Raw genomic sequence first — 17,576 nt, 5'->3', positions numbered from 1 at the left:
ATGTGTTGTAGTATAGTCAAACAGACTCAAAGTTGTTCTGATGATAAGCCCTGTTTCAATTTCACTATTGACAGAAACATGATCCTCCTCTAAGCAGTATCCCCTGTCTGCATTACAAGAAAATGAAGGATAATGAGGAACGGGAGCAAAACTGTGATCTCACACCCGGTGGGGAGGTGTCACCTGCCAAGCCCCTGGGTCGATCTGCAGAGTTGGATTTCCCTTTGGAAGAGCCTGACTCCATGGGTGGAGACTTGGGGTCCTTAGATGAGAAGGATCCACTGGGGGCTGAGGCAGCCCCTGGAGCCTTGGGGCAAGTGAAAGCTAAAGTTGAGGTTTGCAAAGATGAATCAGTTGGTAAGTGTTCTGAAGATCTTTCTTGCCTCGCTGCTACCTGTATTTTCACTCTTACTGTGTGTTGTGTATTCTAGTCCCTGGTTGTATCTGAGAAGGGACCTTTGCATGTCAGACAGGCCCTTACCCTTGCTTTCAAGAGCAGGCCTGAGCTCTGCAGGGCCTGACTGCCCAAAGCTTCAATAGAGACGATTATGGCAATGCCAGCTAGTCTTTCAATATGACCTCCTGAAGAAGTCTTGCTCTTTTAGTACAGTGTGCTCCTGTGACATTGTTTAAGTTTATCTGATGGATATAGAATGAGCCTACAGTCATAAATTCAGCACCAAGGAACTGCCATTTTTCTATGGCTAGTTCCCTCACTTTTTTGTTTGTTTTGTTTTTAATGAAGGGTTCTGCTTTTTGTGTTTCAAGAACTGGGCAGTGCTCTAGAGTTTTACATTTGTCTTTGGTTATATGCTTGTATTTCTTACTCTGTCTTGTGTCTATAGCTTAGTTCTGTCTTTTAGATCCCTGGTGGTGTCAGAGCTCTTTCAGTCCACCCACTAAGAGTCACTTCCAAAGAGGACTTGTCAGCTTTCAGGGTTAGCTATGTGTGTATCCTGCACAGCTGGGTGTGAGGTACTGGGAGAGGAACCTGCTGTTGGGTAGTGGTAATGGTCGGGGAAGAGGTGCATCTCTGTAGAAGCCCTGAGGAGGTAGATAGCCACCTGGATACAGTTTGTTACTGAGTTGATAGACCCTTGCTATTGGCAAGTACTTGCTGGTTTTTTGTATGTGTACATGTAGTGTCTCCCAGACTAATACTCATTTTGGCTTAAGGAGAAAAGCCTGAAGACCTAGAGCTAGCTAGCTTTCTTTCTTTCTTTCTTTCTTTCTTTCTTCCTTTCTTTCTTTTGTTTGCTTGCCATCCCAGTTTCTTTCTCACTCTTTTTGAGACAGGGTTTCTTTGTGTAGCCCTGGCTGTCGTGGACCTAGATTCACAGAGATTTGTCTGCCTCTGCCTCCCAAGTGCTGGTATTAAAGGCGTGTGCCACCACCGCCCAGCCCCAGTATCATTTTCGTATTGTTTTTCTTAAGTCTAGATAAAGTAATGGTATGCCCAGGATTCTGTCCATAAGGGATTTTCCAGAATGATGTGAAGTAGGTGTGAAAGGACCTAAGTTTTCTTTTTTCTTTTCTTGCTGTTGAAAGCGATGGGGAAAGGGAAATGGGTATCCTGTGTCCTGAACTTGTTTATTTGAGGGTTGTCATTATGATAATGTCGTTCACTGGTCTGTATCTTGGACAGATCTAGAAGAATTTCGTACCTACCTGGAGAAGCGTTTTGACTTTGAACAAGTAACTGTGAAAAAATTTAGAACTTGGGCTGAGCGCCGCCAGTTCAACCGTGAGATGAAGCGGAAGCAGGCAGAGTCAGAGAGGCCCATTCTGCCAGCCAACCAGAAGCTCATCACCTTATCTGTGCAAGATGCACCTACAAAGAAAGGTGAGCTGTGCTTGGACTATCAGCATCAGCAGGTGGGACGTGTTATTGCCATTTTAACATGATTTATCTTTATTATGAGTTGCACTTATCCCAAAGTTGTCGTCTTTCTGTAATGCAGAGGCTGCCATGTTCATAGTGGTAAACCCCTAAGGAGTTCTTTTTGTCACAGAGTTTGTCATCAATCCCAATGGGAAATCCGAGGTCTGCATCCTGCACGAATACATGCAGCGTGTCCTCAAGGTCCGCCCTGTTTATAATTTCTTTGAATGTGGTAAGTTCAAACCCATTTTAGTCCTAAAGAGTCGTATATATCATTTTGCTTGTGACTATAGGTGGGAGTGAGCACATTGGCCCTGCTGGGTTGGATAGGTGTGCAAGGCAAGGACAAAGAGAAGTGTGATGCAGATAGGTATCTATCTTATTTTCACAGCAGTGACTGTTGTCTGAGAGAGGGGATGGCTCAGCTTTTCCTTTTGAGTTTGTTTATTCTACTTTTCCCCTTTCTCTATTTTTCTTGTTCTGGCTTAGTAGTTCCTGACTTGTCAAGAATAGTCTGTAATAAAGGCCTTTCTGTTATGCATTGAATTCTTTACTGCTTTCTGTTCTGTGTCCATCACTCCCTCCCCCTAATAATGAAAGAGCCTTGATCTCACCACACTTCCTGACAGCTCTGTTATCTATGGTTTCCTCTGTGTAGTTTGTGAATGTCAGTGTGATTGCCCTTTGGTTCTGAGACCTGGGATCACTTGTATTTGGGGTGGGGGGGTACTGTTTCTCAGATGTCCTTTATCCTGTGCTTTGCCATTCTTGTCAGTTCTATTTGTCTTTCAGAGACCTCATCCCTACCTTGTCCATGTACTAGGCAGCTCTGTTTCCCTTTGGATCATTTCCCATAGTCCCCCATACTCTTCAGTCTTCCCATCTGTGCCCTTTGCTGCCTGTCACCACATCTCCCAGCCTTGTCTATACATCTCAAACAAACACAGATATGCTTTATTCGGGGGTGTCTTGTTAGGGCTGACAGGCTGTGTGCACATGTTTTTTATGTCTTGACAAGTGTGTTTTAAAACCAGTAATTTTAATTTTAAGAGAATCCAAGTGAGCCTTTTGGTGCCTCCGTGACCATTGATGGTGTGACTTACGGATCTGGAACTGCAAGCAGCAAAAAACTTGCGAAGAATAAAGCTGGTAATGTGGTTTGCTTGGTATATCAGTTACTTTTCCTGTTGCTGTGATGAGACACCCTTACAAAAGCAACTTAAGAAAGGAAGGGTGTGTTTTGGTTCCTGAAGGGGTACAGTTTATCACTGTGGGAAAGGCATTGTGCAGGAATTTGAGGGTACTGCCGACATGGCATCTGTGGTCAGGAGCTGATAGTGATGAGTGCCAGTGCTTAGCTTCCTTCCCCGTTTTGGTACAACTAGAACCTCAGCTTGCTAATCAGAGTGAGGTAAACCCAGCAGGCAGCATGTCGCTGGGATACCGAATGTGATATTAATACTAATTACCAACTTCTGGACACGCCTGTGATCATTATCTAAATTAAGTTAGCCTCTAGGGCATACTTGTGGACGAATATCTAGACAAGGTTAAATGAATGAGGTGGGAAAGCCCACCTTAATGCCTCACTCTGATTAGCAAGGAGCTGAGTAATGAGTAGATTTTTAGGGATATGGGTAAGATATTTATTCATATAATCTATTTTTTAATGTGCTTTTTAAAAAGATTCATTTTTGGCGCATGTGTGTGTGTGCGTGTATCTGTGTGTTTGCCTGCCTGCATGCGAACTTGTGTGCTGGTGCCCTCAGAGGCCAGAAGAGGGCATTGGATCCTCTGGAACTGGAATTAAAGGAGTTGTGAATCACCCACCTAATATCAGTGCTGAGAACCAAACCCAGAGTAGCAAGTAACCTTAACCCTTACTGAGCTGTTTATGCCGCCCTCTACTTTGATTTTAAAATATAATAGTGGTACATGACTGTAATTCTAGTACTTGAGAAGCTGCAACAGGATCACTGAGTTTCAGGTTAGCCTTGGCTGTAGAGCAAGACTGTCTAAAAACTAAGGGCTAGAGATGTAACTCAACTTTAGAGTGGGTCTAATCCCTTGCACCACCAAAGATAAAATATAACAATTATGTGCTCATTGTAAATGATTTAAAATAAGAAAGTAAAAAAGAGTTAGAAAGGTGGCTCAGTAGTTTAGAGTATGAACTGTTCTTTTAGTGAAACTAAGTTTGGTTCCTGTCTTAGTTAATTTTCTGCTGCTGACAAAGCACCATGATCAAGGCAAGTTTAGAATAAAGCATTTAATTGGAGGTTGTGGTTTCAGAAGGTGACTGAGTTCTTGACCATTGTGGTTTAGAACATGGAGGTAGGCAGCCATGGTCCTGGATCAGTAGCTTGGAATTTATATCTGGTTTGCAAGTATGAGGCAGAAAGAACTAACTGGGAATAGTGTAGGTTTTTGAAGCCTCAAAACCTACCCACTTCCCTGATCCTTTAACAAGGCCATGCCTCCTAATCCTTTCCAAATAGGTCTACCATCTAGGGACTAAGCACTCAAAATCAGGAGACAGTTGCCTCAATTCAGATACCACAATTACCAGAACCCACATGGGGCAGCTTACAAATACCTGTAACTTCAGGGGAATCTAATGCCTTTGGTTTCTGCACATGCACACACACACATATACATACACATAGACATACACATGCATGTAATTAAGATTCTAGCTAAAACCGTTCATCCTAGCATCCGGGATGCAGAGGCAGGCAGATCTGTGAGATCCTGGTTTACAGAGTGAGTTCCAGAATAGCCAAACCAATTTTTCTTCTTCTTTTTTTTTTTTTTTTTGGGGGGGGGTATGATTTTCAAGACAGGGTTTCTCTGTGTAGTCCTGGCTGTCCTGGAACTTTCTGTCTACAAGCCTGGCCTTGACCTCACAGAGATCCGACTACCTCTATATTCCAAGCATTAGTATTAAAGGTGTGAGCCACCCTGCAGTCCCCCACCCCGGCTCAGATTCTTTTTTAATTTTTTTTTTTTAAGATTTATTTATTATGCATACAATATTCTCCCGGCATGTATACCTACATACCAGAAGAGGGCACCAGATCTCGTGGTTCAGAACCATGTGTTTGCTGGGAATTAACCTCAGGACCTCTGGAAGAACAGCCAGTGTTCTCAACCTTTGAGCCATCTCTCCAGCCCCCAGATTTTTGTTGTTGGTGGTGGTGGTGGCTTTTCAAGACAGGGTTTCTCCGTGTAACAGCCTTAGCTGTCCTGGAACTAGCTCTGTAGACCAGGCTGGCCTCGAACTCAAAAAGATCAGCCTGTGTCTGCCTCCTAAATGCTGGGATTAAAGGCATGTGCCACCACCTTCCGACTCAGCCCCCAGATTTTATTTTTTTTTTTTATTTTTTATTTTTTTTTTGGTTTTTCGAGACAGGGTTTCTCTGTGGTTTTGGAGCCTGTCCTGGAACTAGCTCTTGTAGACCAGGCTGGTCTCGAACTCACAAAGATCCGCCTGCCTCTACCTTCCAAGTGCTGGGATTAAAGGCGTGCGCCACCACTGCCCGGCCAGATTATATTTTTTAAAGTTTTAAAGTGAGACTTTACAGTAGTAGAAGACCACTTTCTACCAAGTGACAGCAGGGTCAATGTTTTTTGTTCATGTTCTAGCCATATGCAGATTTGGCTATGCTTAGGGCCATGTGGGGTGTGTGAAAGTTTGTTTTGTTTTGTTTTTTGTTTTTGTGGTTTTTTTGAGACCAGGTTTCTCTGTGTGATAGTCCTGGCTGTCCTGGAACTCTGTAGACCAGAGTGGCCTTGAACTCACTGAGATTCACCTGCCTCTGCCTCCTAAATGCTGGGATCAAAGACGTGCACCACCACCGCCTGGTTTGTTTTGTTATTTTTTATTTTTGGTTTTTCGAGACTGGGTTTCTCTTGAGTGTAAGGATTAAAACATGCACCCCACACTTGGCATGCAAGTTTGTTTTTAAACAACACAATGTGGACATGCTAAGAAGAAAAAAAGGCAGATTGTCATGTCATCGCCATCTCAAGGATTTTTGATATATAATTTCCTGAATCCTTCAGATTTCAAATTGGGGATTAGACAGTTGTTCCACACCTTGTTCATCTCAAGGAAATTGGTGTTTTCCTTTAAAAGACCCACTGTACCATTTCTTTGCTTCTGCCTCATTCAGGACTAGACAGCATTTTTGAACCAAGCCATTTTTCCCAGCATTGGAGCTTTTGGGCTTTTCTGAGTAGTGGATACATTGCAGGTTAGTGTTAGGTATACTTTTGCTCCTGGCACATACAGGGCCATTCTTGAACTTTATCCTATGGACATGTTGTCTTCCCCAACTGGTATCTATAAGGACAGGAGGCATACCAGTTTTCTGTCTTCTTTTCTACTTCTAAGAATCAGAGAGTGCTCCTCTGTGGTACTTTGTTTTGTGACCAATACTGAGGACAATAAGTCTTTCTGTATCATGTATTACCTGTCCTCTGTTCACTACCCTTAGCTTGCATATTCTGCCTCCATCTCCAGAAATGCCTGATTCTATTTTGTTAACTTATTATGCAGAGATAGGGACTAAGCCAGGTCTTGACATGCTAGGCAAAATGCTCTATTACTGAGCTAGACCCTAGCTCTTGCTATCCCTTTTAGAAAAATTCAGCCTAGAAATGCTTTACAAATTTCAAATTGTTGAGACTTTGAGCAGATAACTTTTGCGATAGGGTCTGGCAAAGGAGTGGAAACATCCTCAGACTTGTCCTAAGTTATTCTTGATTAGGTCACCTGTCTTGTTCCTCTACCTATTCCAGCTGCTCTCTCTAGAAATCTGCACTGCTTGCTCTTTATGATGTACTTATTTTCCTGGGATGTCTTACCAGTAGTGCTGTGTTGGACCAGACTGAGTCATTATTGTAGCACATTGTGGCCTGTTCATGTGGGTGCCACCCTCTTATTTTGCCTTATACATGCTTCCAGAGTTCCTCAGATATGCCCATCTACCTGTTCATAGTAGCTGCTATTCATGTGTTGTGGTCTGGATGTCTGTAGCTGTCTGCTGTCAGGCCTCCCTGGATCCAGGTGTTGCCAAGCCTATTTTTTTTTTTTAATATAAATGCTACAATTTGATTAAAACATAGATGTGAGTTCTTCCCCTTGGTAAAATTGGTATCCAAAACGTCTACCATCTCACTGTTCCTTCTTCAGGATGTGCTGTTCTTTAACCCCTCCCAAGTCTGCCTTTTAAAGTGCTGTTGCTGCTTCTCGTTACAAGTTTGGGAGCCTACGGGTAGCTCACTGCTGGCTGGGGCAGCATGCCTGATTTTCCTTTGGGTTCAAGCCCTCACCTCAGACTTTTTCTTTTTGTAGCCCGAGCCACACTGGAAATTCTCATCCCAGACTTTGTTAAACAGACCTCTGAGGAGAAGCCCAAAGACAGTGAGGAACTGGAGGTGAGTGTGGTGACTTTGTTCTGTTGGGAGCGCACCTGCTATACAGTCACTGACCCCATTGCCTCCACTGGGACTGTGCTCCATGTCAAGGGTGTAGTCTGTAAGAGGATCTTGCTTGTCTTTGTGAAGGCAGAGAGAAAAGTCTTTTAAGAATTTTATCCTTTAGCTGAGTGTGTATTATACACATAGATCTTTGATGGAAGCAAACCTAGCAAAGCATATAAAATTGAGATTGTTGTTTACGTTAGAACTGTCTGAAATCCTGTGCTGTGTAAACCCTTTAGGGTAAATAAGGTTCTATGGCTAGTCACAGCAAAGGAGTTTCATCTTGGTTTTAAATTGATTTCTTTACTTACTTGTCTGTTTTAATTTTCTTGAGGTCACTGGTCATTTTTAAAACCAGACATTCAGGAATTGTGTTGCCTTGACTTTCAGAGTTTTTGTGTTTCTACATTGTGTCTTGCATATCTGTCATGATAGGTATCTCTTTTCGGGCTTTTAAACTTTTATTTAAATGGGAGGCAGAGGCAGGTAAACTCTATGAGCTTGAGGCCAGCCTGTTGTACAAAATTAGTTCCAGGCTAGACAGTGACTGCATAATGAGACCCTGTTTCAAAAAACAACAAAACAAAACAAAATGAAATGGATTTTAAAATTTTATGAGTGTCATTAGTGGCTCTTATTATGCTTCTTGGAGTCACATTCCTATTTGCACTAAGAAAGAAAACAGACAACAGTAATTAAAAATAATTGCATATTTGTATTACGCTTATTTTTTTTTATTTATTTTGTGTGGTTGTGTATGTGTGGGGGTACATGCAAGCTCTAGTGCAAATGTGGAGGTAGAAGAAATACTCTAGGAAGTGGATTCTTTCTACCATATTCATTCTAAGACTGAAACTCAGGCCCTCAAGTTTGTGTGGCAAATGCTTTTCCATTGAGCAATCTTGTAGCCTTAACTATATTTAACTATGCGGAATGTAAGAAAAAGAGAAAAGATGTGTGGGATTAAGATATAAGAAAAAGTCATGCTGGGCAGTGGTGGCTCACAACTTTAATCCCAGCACTCGGGAGGCAGAGGCAGGTGAGTTTGAGGACAGCCTGGTCTTTAGAGTGAGTGCCAGGACAGGCTCCAAAGCTAGAAAAAGTCATGGCTTGGTTGTAGTAGTGCATGCCTGTAGTCCTCACACTTGGGAAGTAGAGGCTGGAGGATCAGGAAAAGGACAACCTCAGATATGTAGGTATTCAAAGTCAACTTAATCTGCATGAGACTCTATTACTCCATCCCACCCCAAAATAAATAGAAAAAGAAGTGATCACAAAGGAGCACATAGAAAAGTAAGAAAGACAATATAGTCAGAAGGAAAGAAAAGGAAGGTAGCTAACAAAACAGGACAAGAGATGGATCATTTTTCTCCAGGCTTGTTTTTTATAAGTGAATGAAGTCTAAAGCAAATCAGAGAAGAAGGCCTTTTCTCAGGCTGCATTGTTGGGTTGAAGTCCTGTATGAAGGCCTGTTAATAGCTGGAAGTGCAAGAGGCTCTCTCAGACTGCTTCTGTTAGCCTCGCTAAAGGACATTTTCTCCCTCTGCACCAAAGGCCTTTTGCTTGGTGGGTTTGTGGCAGACAGTTCTTTTGTGTGTTTGTTTTGCACATGCTGGGAGGGGTGTTTGTGTGCGTGTATGTACTGTGTATGTGTACATGCATACAGAGAATAACCTTAGATGTTGTGCCTCAGGTACCACCTGTAATTTTTTTTTTTTTTTTTTTTTTTTTTTTTTTTTTTTTTTAATATTTTTCGAGACAGGGTTTCTCCGTAGCTTTTGGTTCCTGTCCTGGAACTAGCTCTTGTAGACCAGGCTGGCCTCGAACTCACAGAGATCCGCCTGCCTCTGCCTCCCGAGTGCTGGGATTAAAGGCGTGCGCCACCACCGCCCGGCCCCACCTGTAATTTTTGAAAGTGTTTTGCTGGATTGGAATACTCAGTAGATTAGGCTGCCTAGTAGGCTTTAGGGATATGTCTGTCTTTTCCTGTCGAGTTCGCCACCAAGCTTGGAATTTTTTTAACGTTGGTTCTCGGGATTGAACCCAGGTCTTCATACTTACGTAGAAAGCACTTTGCCAACTACTATCTTCCCAGCCCCTAAACTGGGAAATTCTGCCCAGCAGCAGTTGATTTTTCTCCACCCTCAGAGTGTACAATGTAATCAGGCCAGACAGTTTACTCTGACTGGCTAATGGGTTCTTCTTATCTGTTGTGACCTCAGTTCTGTCCAGCACCCCACTTGTGTTCACACACAGCTAGCTCTCTTGATTAACTTCCTAGTAGGTAGTATGTCAGTCCATACTGCCTTTTAGCCTTTCTGGTTTCTGATCAGAAACTGTTTTCCATTAGGTAGAATTATCACAAAGTTAAGCCTCTCTGGGCCAGGCAATAAAACTTGTTTCAACAAAACAAAACACCAAAGACTGGGTATAGCTTGATATACTTATTGGTAATTTTAATTTGCCCTAGAGGTTTCTGAAACTTTGTCTTACTTATTTTTGTTCTCCACACTAGATGATCTTGATAACCTATCTTTATTTTTTTACTGGTATTTCTCTGCCTGTTTGAATATACTAGGAAACACCTCTAGTGAACAATTCATAATCCACACTCTCCCCTTCCTCTTGTGTTAGGAGTGGGATGATCTAGGATCTAGGGCCTTAGACATCTCATCCCTGACAAGAACTGTCTCTGAGCCATATGTCCAGCCCCCCCCCCCCAACTCCTGTATGTTTTTCTGTTTGTTTATTTTGAGACTTAATGTATAAACCTGGTTGACCTGGAACTCTTCATGTATAGGTCAGGCTGACCTCAGACTTCCAGAGATCCACCTTTCTCTGCCTTTCAGTGCTGGGATTAAAGGTCTATGCCATCAGCAGTTAAGAATACATACTGGGCCGGGCGGTGGTGGCGCACGCCTTTAATCCCAGCACTTGGGAGGCAGAGGCAGGCGGATCTCTGTGAGTTTGAGACCAGCCTGGTCTACAAGAGCTAGTTCCAGGACAGGCTCCAAAACCACAGAGAAACCCTGTCTCGAAAAAGCAAAAATAAATAAATAAATAAAGAGAACACATACTGGTTTTGCAAAGGACCCGAGTTTGGTTCCTAGCATTCATGTTGAATGGGTCTTAAACACTAGTAATTCCAGTTCCAGGAGATTCAATACTTCTGACCTTATTGGGTACATTGACTCTCGAGCACATATATATGCAGACATAATTTAAAATGGTAAAAGTAAATAATAAAATTTTATTAAAAATAAAATAGAGCTGGAGAGATGTTTGAACACTTGCTGCCCTAGCAGAGAACCTGAATTCAGTTCTGTCGTTGTGTGTCATCCCCCCTTCTGCCCCCAGTTTCAGATGTGATGCTCTTTTCTAGCCTCCATGGTCATTGTACATATGTGGTATATGTATATACATATAGTCAAAACATCCATCCATGTAAATAAAAAGTGTTTGAAAAAGTATTTAAAACCAACTCAGAAGGGAACTCAAGGAACTTAATTGACATTACAGAGAGAAGAATGGGGCAGACAAGCAAGAGATCTCATCAGCTTCCAGTAGGAGGGAAATGGATAAAGAACAGAGAGAATGAAAACAAGTGAAGACAAGGCATACCAGCACAAAGGGATTAGGTGCCATGGCCTTAGTTCTGTGTAGAGTTTTGTGTTTGTGTGTGCGCGCATGCGTGCGCATACACGCACACATGCACACATTCTCCTGTTTATAGGCCAGAAGGTGATGTCTAGCATCTCCTCAACTGCCTCTCTACCCTTTTTTGGAGAAAAGGTCTCAACTATGTAGCTGTTTTGGTTGTTCACTATGTATCAATTCAGTATGTATCAAAGATAGGATAGTGAGTTACTAATTGTATGTTACTGTCAGTTTACTTTGTGGTTCTTTTATTTTTATTTTGTGTGTGTGTGTGTGTGCATCTTTGTGTGTACAGGAGTATGTGGGCTTATGCTCATGCTTATGCACATAGGGAAGCCAGGGAACAGTTTCATGGAGGTGGTTCTCTCCTAACTTTTCTTTGGTTCCGGGGATCAAACCCAGATCACTAGGTTTATATGATAAGCACTTTTACTACTGAGCCATCTTGCTGGTCCTTCCTTTTGGCCAGTTTAAAATCCTGTTACTGGAGGTGGAGTTGTTATGAACAGTAGACGGAAGCTTCTGTCCCACCAGGTCCTGCAGCCATTCAGTCTCAAAGAAACACACAGAGGCTTATAAACTGTTTGACCTATTGTTCAGGCTTATTGCTAACTAGCTCTTACAACTTAAATTAACCCATAATTCTTATCTTTGTTTAGTCTTGTGGCTTGGTATCTTTTCTTGGTGAGCCATTCTCATCTGGCTTCCTCTGTCTGGCTGGTGACTGACTTCCCTTCCAGAATTCTCTTAGTCCAGTTGAACCACCTACATACTTCCTGTCTGGCTACTGGCCAATCAGCATTTTATTAAACTAATATGAGTGACAAATCTTTCAGTGTACAGGAGCATTATCCCTTTTTTTTCCTTTCAAAACAAGAACTCTGTATCTTATCTCTTTTGTTTAGCTTTTTTCCATAACAAACTGTAACCAACATGCTAAACAAAGACAAAGATCCATAATCCGTTTTTTGGGAATGTGGTTGTAGTTTTCTAGGCCACTTCTACTGATGGGGGGCACTGATAACCTTATGGGGACACAAAATTTAGGATTATGGTCAAATCCTGACTGGCGTATTCTGTGAGGCAGGATTGATTGATCATCCAGTCAGCAGTCTTGAGGCTGTTCTGAATATAGAACTCAGAGGAAACTGCAACGGAGGTGCTCTGAAGTATTGGGTCATCTGGGCCATCTTTTCCAATTGGAAATTTTTCAGGGAAGCCTTCCTTGATCACACTTTATTTTTCTTAATCCAGAATGAATCCACAACTTTTTATTTTCTGTGGAAACAAAAGCAAAACCTCTTCTCCAAAGTAACATATCTTTTGTAGTCAAGGCATTTTTAAAATATTAAAGGTTGGATTAATCCATTAATGTTTATAATCAAATGTCTTTTAGCAGCTGTTGCTTCTTCAGTAGTCAAAGAATTCAAAGACAGCACAATTACATACACTATCCAGATTCTCTGTGTATTTTCCATCATGTGCCTTTAAAAAAAACAAACTATTTTTACTTTCTTTGAGACAGGGTTTCTCTGTGTCTCTCTGACTGTCCGGGAGCTCACTCTGTGGATCAGGCTGGCAGAGTCTGCCAGTCTCTGCCTCCCAAGTGCTGGAATTACAGGCATGTGCCACCACACCCAACCATTTTTTTTTAAGGACTTTATTCTTTTTCTTTTCTCTTCCAAGCCTACGTATATTTTTAAATGAATTTATCTTTATATCTTTAACTTTTTCTGGCACGTGAGTCTTTAATCTTCTAAGTGATATAGCTGGGGTTAAAGCTGTGGCTTTGGCAGCTGGCTCCACCCCATTCCTTAGCTTTTTAAGAGTCTAGCTTCATGGTGGAGGTACTGGTGGGAGCCATGTTTACTGCCACAACACTGGAGTTTCAAGGTTCTTGCTACCACCAAGAAGCCTGATGCCAGCTGCTTATAACCACCATTTAAGTTTTTGTTTGCAGAGCCTCTTAAAACAATTGCAAGGCTCTTGCTGCTAACGTTGAGTCAGGAAGATTCTCTTAAAGGAGCCCTGTCTCTGCTTGCCACCAGCAAACAGAGTCTACTGGAAAAAAGACAAGTTACCAAGAAGCTATGCTTGACTCTGTTCTTGTCTTTCTAGAGCGCCCCCCCCCCGCCCGCCTTTATTTTTATTTTTTAGAGCTTTCCCAGAGTTTATGTGGAAATTCTTGCCAAATGTTTGGTTGCCCACAGCCATTTAGTCCCAAAGAAATACACAGAGGTTTATGTTAATTACAAACTGTTTGGCATATTATTCAGGCTTATTACTAACTAAATCTTAGAACTTAAATCAACATTTAATTCTTCTCTTTGTTTAGCCATGTGGCTTGGTATCTTTTCTCAGTGAGGCATTCTTTGTCACTAAAACACCTGTGCTGGCTAATTTATGATAATATAATTTATAACAATAGAGGGTCAGATCTTAGAAATGAAAAATGATTTATAGGCAGCTTGGAGATTTTTTTCACCAGCATCATAATCCTTAAAACTGATCTCATTTCAAATAAAAAACAACACCACATTGTTTACAATCTTTATTTAAGTTACTTTAAGTTGTATTTTTGTTGTTTTGTTTTGCTTTTTGTTTTGTTTTTTCAAGACAGGGTTTCTCTGTATAACAGCTCTGGCTGTCCTGTACCTCACTCTGTAGACCAGGGTGGCCTCGAACTCACAGAGCTTCGCCTGCCTCTGCCTCCTGAGTGCTGGGATTAAAGGCATGCATTATCACTACCTTGCATTTTTTTTTTAAGATGGATTTTATTTGTATGCATGTTTGCCATGTGAGGGCAGGTGCCCAGGGAGACCAGAAGAGAGCATCAGATCCCCTGGAGCTGGACTCACACAGCTCTCAGCTGCCCAACATGAACGCTGGGAAATAAATTCGGGTCCTGTGGAAGAGCTGTAAGCACTCTTAACTGCTGAATCATCTCTGCAGCCCCTTATTTATTTGTTTGTTTGTTTGTTCATTTATTATGTGGGTTTGTGTGTGCAAATGCACACGTGTAGAGTTCTAAGGACACCATATGGATCCCAAGGAATGAACTCAAGCTGTTAGACTTCCAGTAAGTACTGTTACCCACTGAGGTTTTTAAAACCATCCCCTTTATTATTGACCATTGATCATTGCCATATTTGCCTCAAATGAAGCTGGATATGGTACCTAGGAAGGAGATGGTTGCAGAAAGACTTTTCGTTCCCTTTTTTCTATTTAGTAATCCATGTTACAGTTATCTCACTGACTGATGGATTAGGTTTATTTTGTGATGCCAGGGATTGAACACATAGCTTTGCATATGCTAGGGATGTCCTTTGCTACTGCCCTCTTAATTGCTAAGCGCTCTCCTTTCATTCCCTATTTTCATTATATTATGCATATGTGTTTGAGTGTGTACTCTGTGTGTATGTGCCTGTGCCTGTGGCCACAGAGGCCAGGGGAGGGTGTTAGGTCTCCTTGGAGCTTTAGTTACAGGCAGTTATGAGCTGCCCAACATGGTTTCTGGGAGCTGCATTTGGGTCCCCTACATAAGAACAGTCAGTGCTCTTAATTGCTAAGCTATTTCTCCAGTCTTTAGGCATGATTTCTTTAATTTTGTGCTGTGTGTTTTTGTATGTCTGTATGTGTAGATCATAGGTCATCCTTGAATGTCATTCCTCAGGTACTAATCATCTTGTTATTTGAGATAGGCTCTCTCGCCTGGTCTAGAATTTACCAATTAGACTAGGATAGCCAGCCAGTAAACCCTAGAGACTTGCTTGTCTTCTTCTCCCTGGTGCTTAGATTGCAGGCATATGCCAGAGTGCCTAGTTTTTTTGTTTGTCTGTTTTTTGTTTGTTTTTAATAAGAATTGTGAGGTTCAAATTTAGGTCTTCATGCTTGCATGGCTAGTATTTATTTTACCCACTCAGCTATCTCCAACAGACCAAGTTTGTGTTTTTATTTTGAGTAATTTGAAGTGTTTGATAAGTCCACCTCCTTCAGGAATAGTTGTTTTCTGCTTTCCCCCATATAGGACTATCTATACTTAATTTGTATGTCTTACTTTTTGTTGAGAAGTAGACAGTTAAAACTTTTGGCAATTATGGAAGTGGACCACACAACATACCATACCGTATACATAGAGCACCACAAACAAGGTTTATCATTGCTGTTACTATTTGTTTACTAATGTTATTATAACAGAAATCAAAGGCTGGCAGATTAAACCACAGAAATTTAGTTGCCTTAGTTCTGTAGATCATAAGTCCAAAATAGTGTCAAGCCTGTTAGTTTCTTATAGACACTGAGCAGAGGCCTTCTGGGTTCTGGAATGGCTATCTTCATGTTTATGTTTTTCCTTGAAAGTATGTTTCTCTCTGAAATTCTTCTGTTTATAAGGAATTAGTCCTGGGGATAGTACTGTGTCCTAATGTAGGGCCCCTTTTACCCATGTAGTTACGTTCTGAGGTAATAAGGGTTAGGACTTCAACTTGTAAATTTTGGAGCAGAAGACACAGTTTATAGTTTAACTTATAGTAATATCTTTCCCAGATAGTAATTGTAAAGAATTATCTGTATTCTTGAGTATTATCTGTCTCTATTTTTTGTGTCTACTAAGTTCATTTAGATTAGCCGATCACTGAACAGAGATTTTTCTTTACTAGTAGTACCTCTCTTAGCCTTTGCCTTTGTTAGTAATTGCAAGTTTTTATCATACTGATTCTGCTCACATTTTATGATTCTTAGATTGTCCTACGTAGTGGGTAAACGTTTAGTTTTAGATCATTGCTGGCATGTAAATACAACTTACTGTTTGTGTATTGACTATATCTTGCCACTTTGGTACATAGCCCAGTCTGGCAAGGAACTAAGGATTCTCCTGCCTTATCTTAATAAGTGTTGGGCATATAGACATACACCACCATGAATACTAGCGGATATTCTCCGAATTTTCCATCTGTGTTTTTGACAGTTGCTATTGTGTAGGCTTCATCTCATTTGGTTTCTTACTTTCTTCTGATGTTTTAATATTGGTACTGGTAGCATCATAAACTAAGCTGTGAAGTATCATCCTTGAGTTTGTGTAGATACAGCTGGTATTAATTACTTCTTCCTTAAATGTGGAGTGGTCATCATTGCCAGTGAGGTCATTTAGACCTGAAGTTTTCTAAGTGGAATGGTTTATAATCACACATTTGGTTGTCTTGAGTGGATGTTGCTGAAGGCTGTTGTGTAAGTCTGATTATCAAGATGCTGTTCCTCAGTATCTAGAGTGTAGATTTTCATGGGCTAGAGTAGCTTGTGCTTCTTTGTCATCTATGGGCACTGAGCAGTTGAGTCTCCCAGAAATAGCAGTGTTTATCTGTAGGTAACTTTGCCATTTCATTACACTGAAGAAACACTCCACAGAGATGTTTGCTGTGGGCTTTATGTTCAGAGTCTTGCACCAAACACAGACATCTTTGTGTTTCTGAGTATGCTAGTCAGGGTTTTTCAGGGAAGAGATTGGGGTTGGAGATAATTCGCTGTCTCCCTGTTGAGCCCTGATGTCCAGGTGTCAACTGCTGGTAAGAGCAAGCTCAGATAGGCTGATGTTGGTAATCAGGTCCTTGTGGTTAGTTCCAGGACCTAACTCCTGGTAAGGGTGAATGTTATATATGTTTGAAGGAAGAGACATCTTATGATGCCTGTTTGAAGACAATAACCAAGCCACGACAGTTGGAATCCATGCTTACCAGTCTTGGCTGGGCTCTTCATCTACTAATTTCCTCCACACTGTTGTTACCTGAGCAGTGCAGACACAGGAGAGCCGTTCAAGTGTCATTCTAGAGAGGACTTGATGTAGCTTTTTCATGTCATCCAAGGTCTGGGCTCTGGGGCTACCTAGCAGGCTAGTGAGAGACCTTCGACTCCCAGCAGAGATCCTCTGGCTGGTGGAGTCTATTGTTTAATGTTTGTTTTAAGCTCTTTGTTCCTATTTGCTTGTCAACTGGAAAGTTAAGCTTTGTTCTAAGTCTGGGTTATATTATATGTTTCTGAAAAGGAAGGGCTAATCTCTGGTACCTAAGAATGTGGCCTTACTTTGGAGACTACGATGCTACAAGTATAATTTAGTTGATTTGTGGTTGAAAAATTGTGACTGGTTTTCCAGAGGTGAGAAAAAAAGAGACCTAGTAAAGATTGTCTTGGCGCTGCCATAAACCATAGGACCTGAAAAGGATTTTCCCATGTAGTCTCTGCAGAGGGAGTACAGCTTTGCTGGTTACCCTGAATTTTACTTCTCACCTTTAGAATTGTGAGAGAACCCACTATTATTGCTTAAAGTCACCCAGTTTGCGGTACAGATATGTGTTACTTATGTAAACTCTATAAAGGGTCCCTATATGAACTAGGGTGACTCTAATGTTGCTAGGTAATAAAATCCTATAGGACTACTCTTGTGTATATGATTCATCATCAGCAGGTAGATTTATCCTTGCATAACTGTATTCTGTTTCTGCCGTCTGTCCCAGAGATGTACAGTGATGGTCTGTGCTATGGAGTGAGCTGAGCTATC

At 41.5% G+C, this 17,576-nt stretch overlaps 1 protein-coding gene across 2 annotated transcripts in view; it reads left to right on the top strand.

The window, feature by feature from the left end:
- Nucleotides 1–17,576, top strand: part of Dgcr8 (DGCR8 microprocessor complex subunit) — a 33,165-nt gene that overhangs the window by 8,823 nt on the left and 6,766 nt on the right. For both annotated transcript variants that reach the window (XM_041678398.1, XM_041678399.1), the window contains 5 exons: nt 75–357; nt 1,646–1,843; nt 2,013–2,114; nt 2,933–3,031; nt 7,242–7,324. In XM_041678398.1, coding sequence (XP_041534332.1) covers nt 75–357; nt 1,646–1,843; nt 2,013–2,114; nt 2,933–3,031; nt 7,242–7,324 — 765 coding nt within the window. The remainder of the gene's footprint in view (nt 1–74; nt 358–1,645; nt 1,844–2,012; nt 2,115–2,932; nt 3,032–7,241; nt 7,325–17,576) is intronic.

Source organism: Microtus oregoni, unplaced genomic scaffold (assembly GCF_018167655.1).
Source record: "Microtus oregoni isolate MIOR12 unplaced genomic scaffold, Mior012 000029F_ref0000214, whole genome shotgun sequence".
NCBI classification, from domain to species: domain Eukaryota; kingdom Metazoa; phylum Chordata; class Mammalia; order Rodentia; family Cricetidae; genus Microtus; species Microtus oregoni.
Note: the sequence above shows the minus strand (reverse complement) of the source record. Positions and strands in the feature narration are given on the sequence as shown.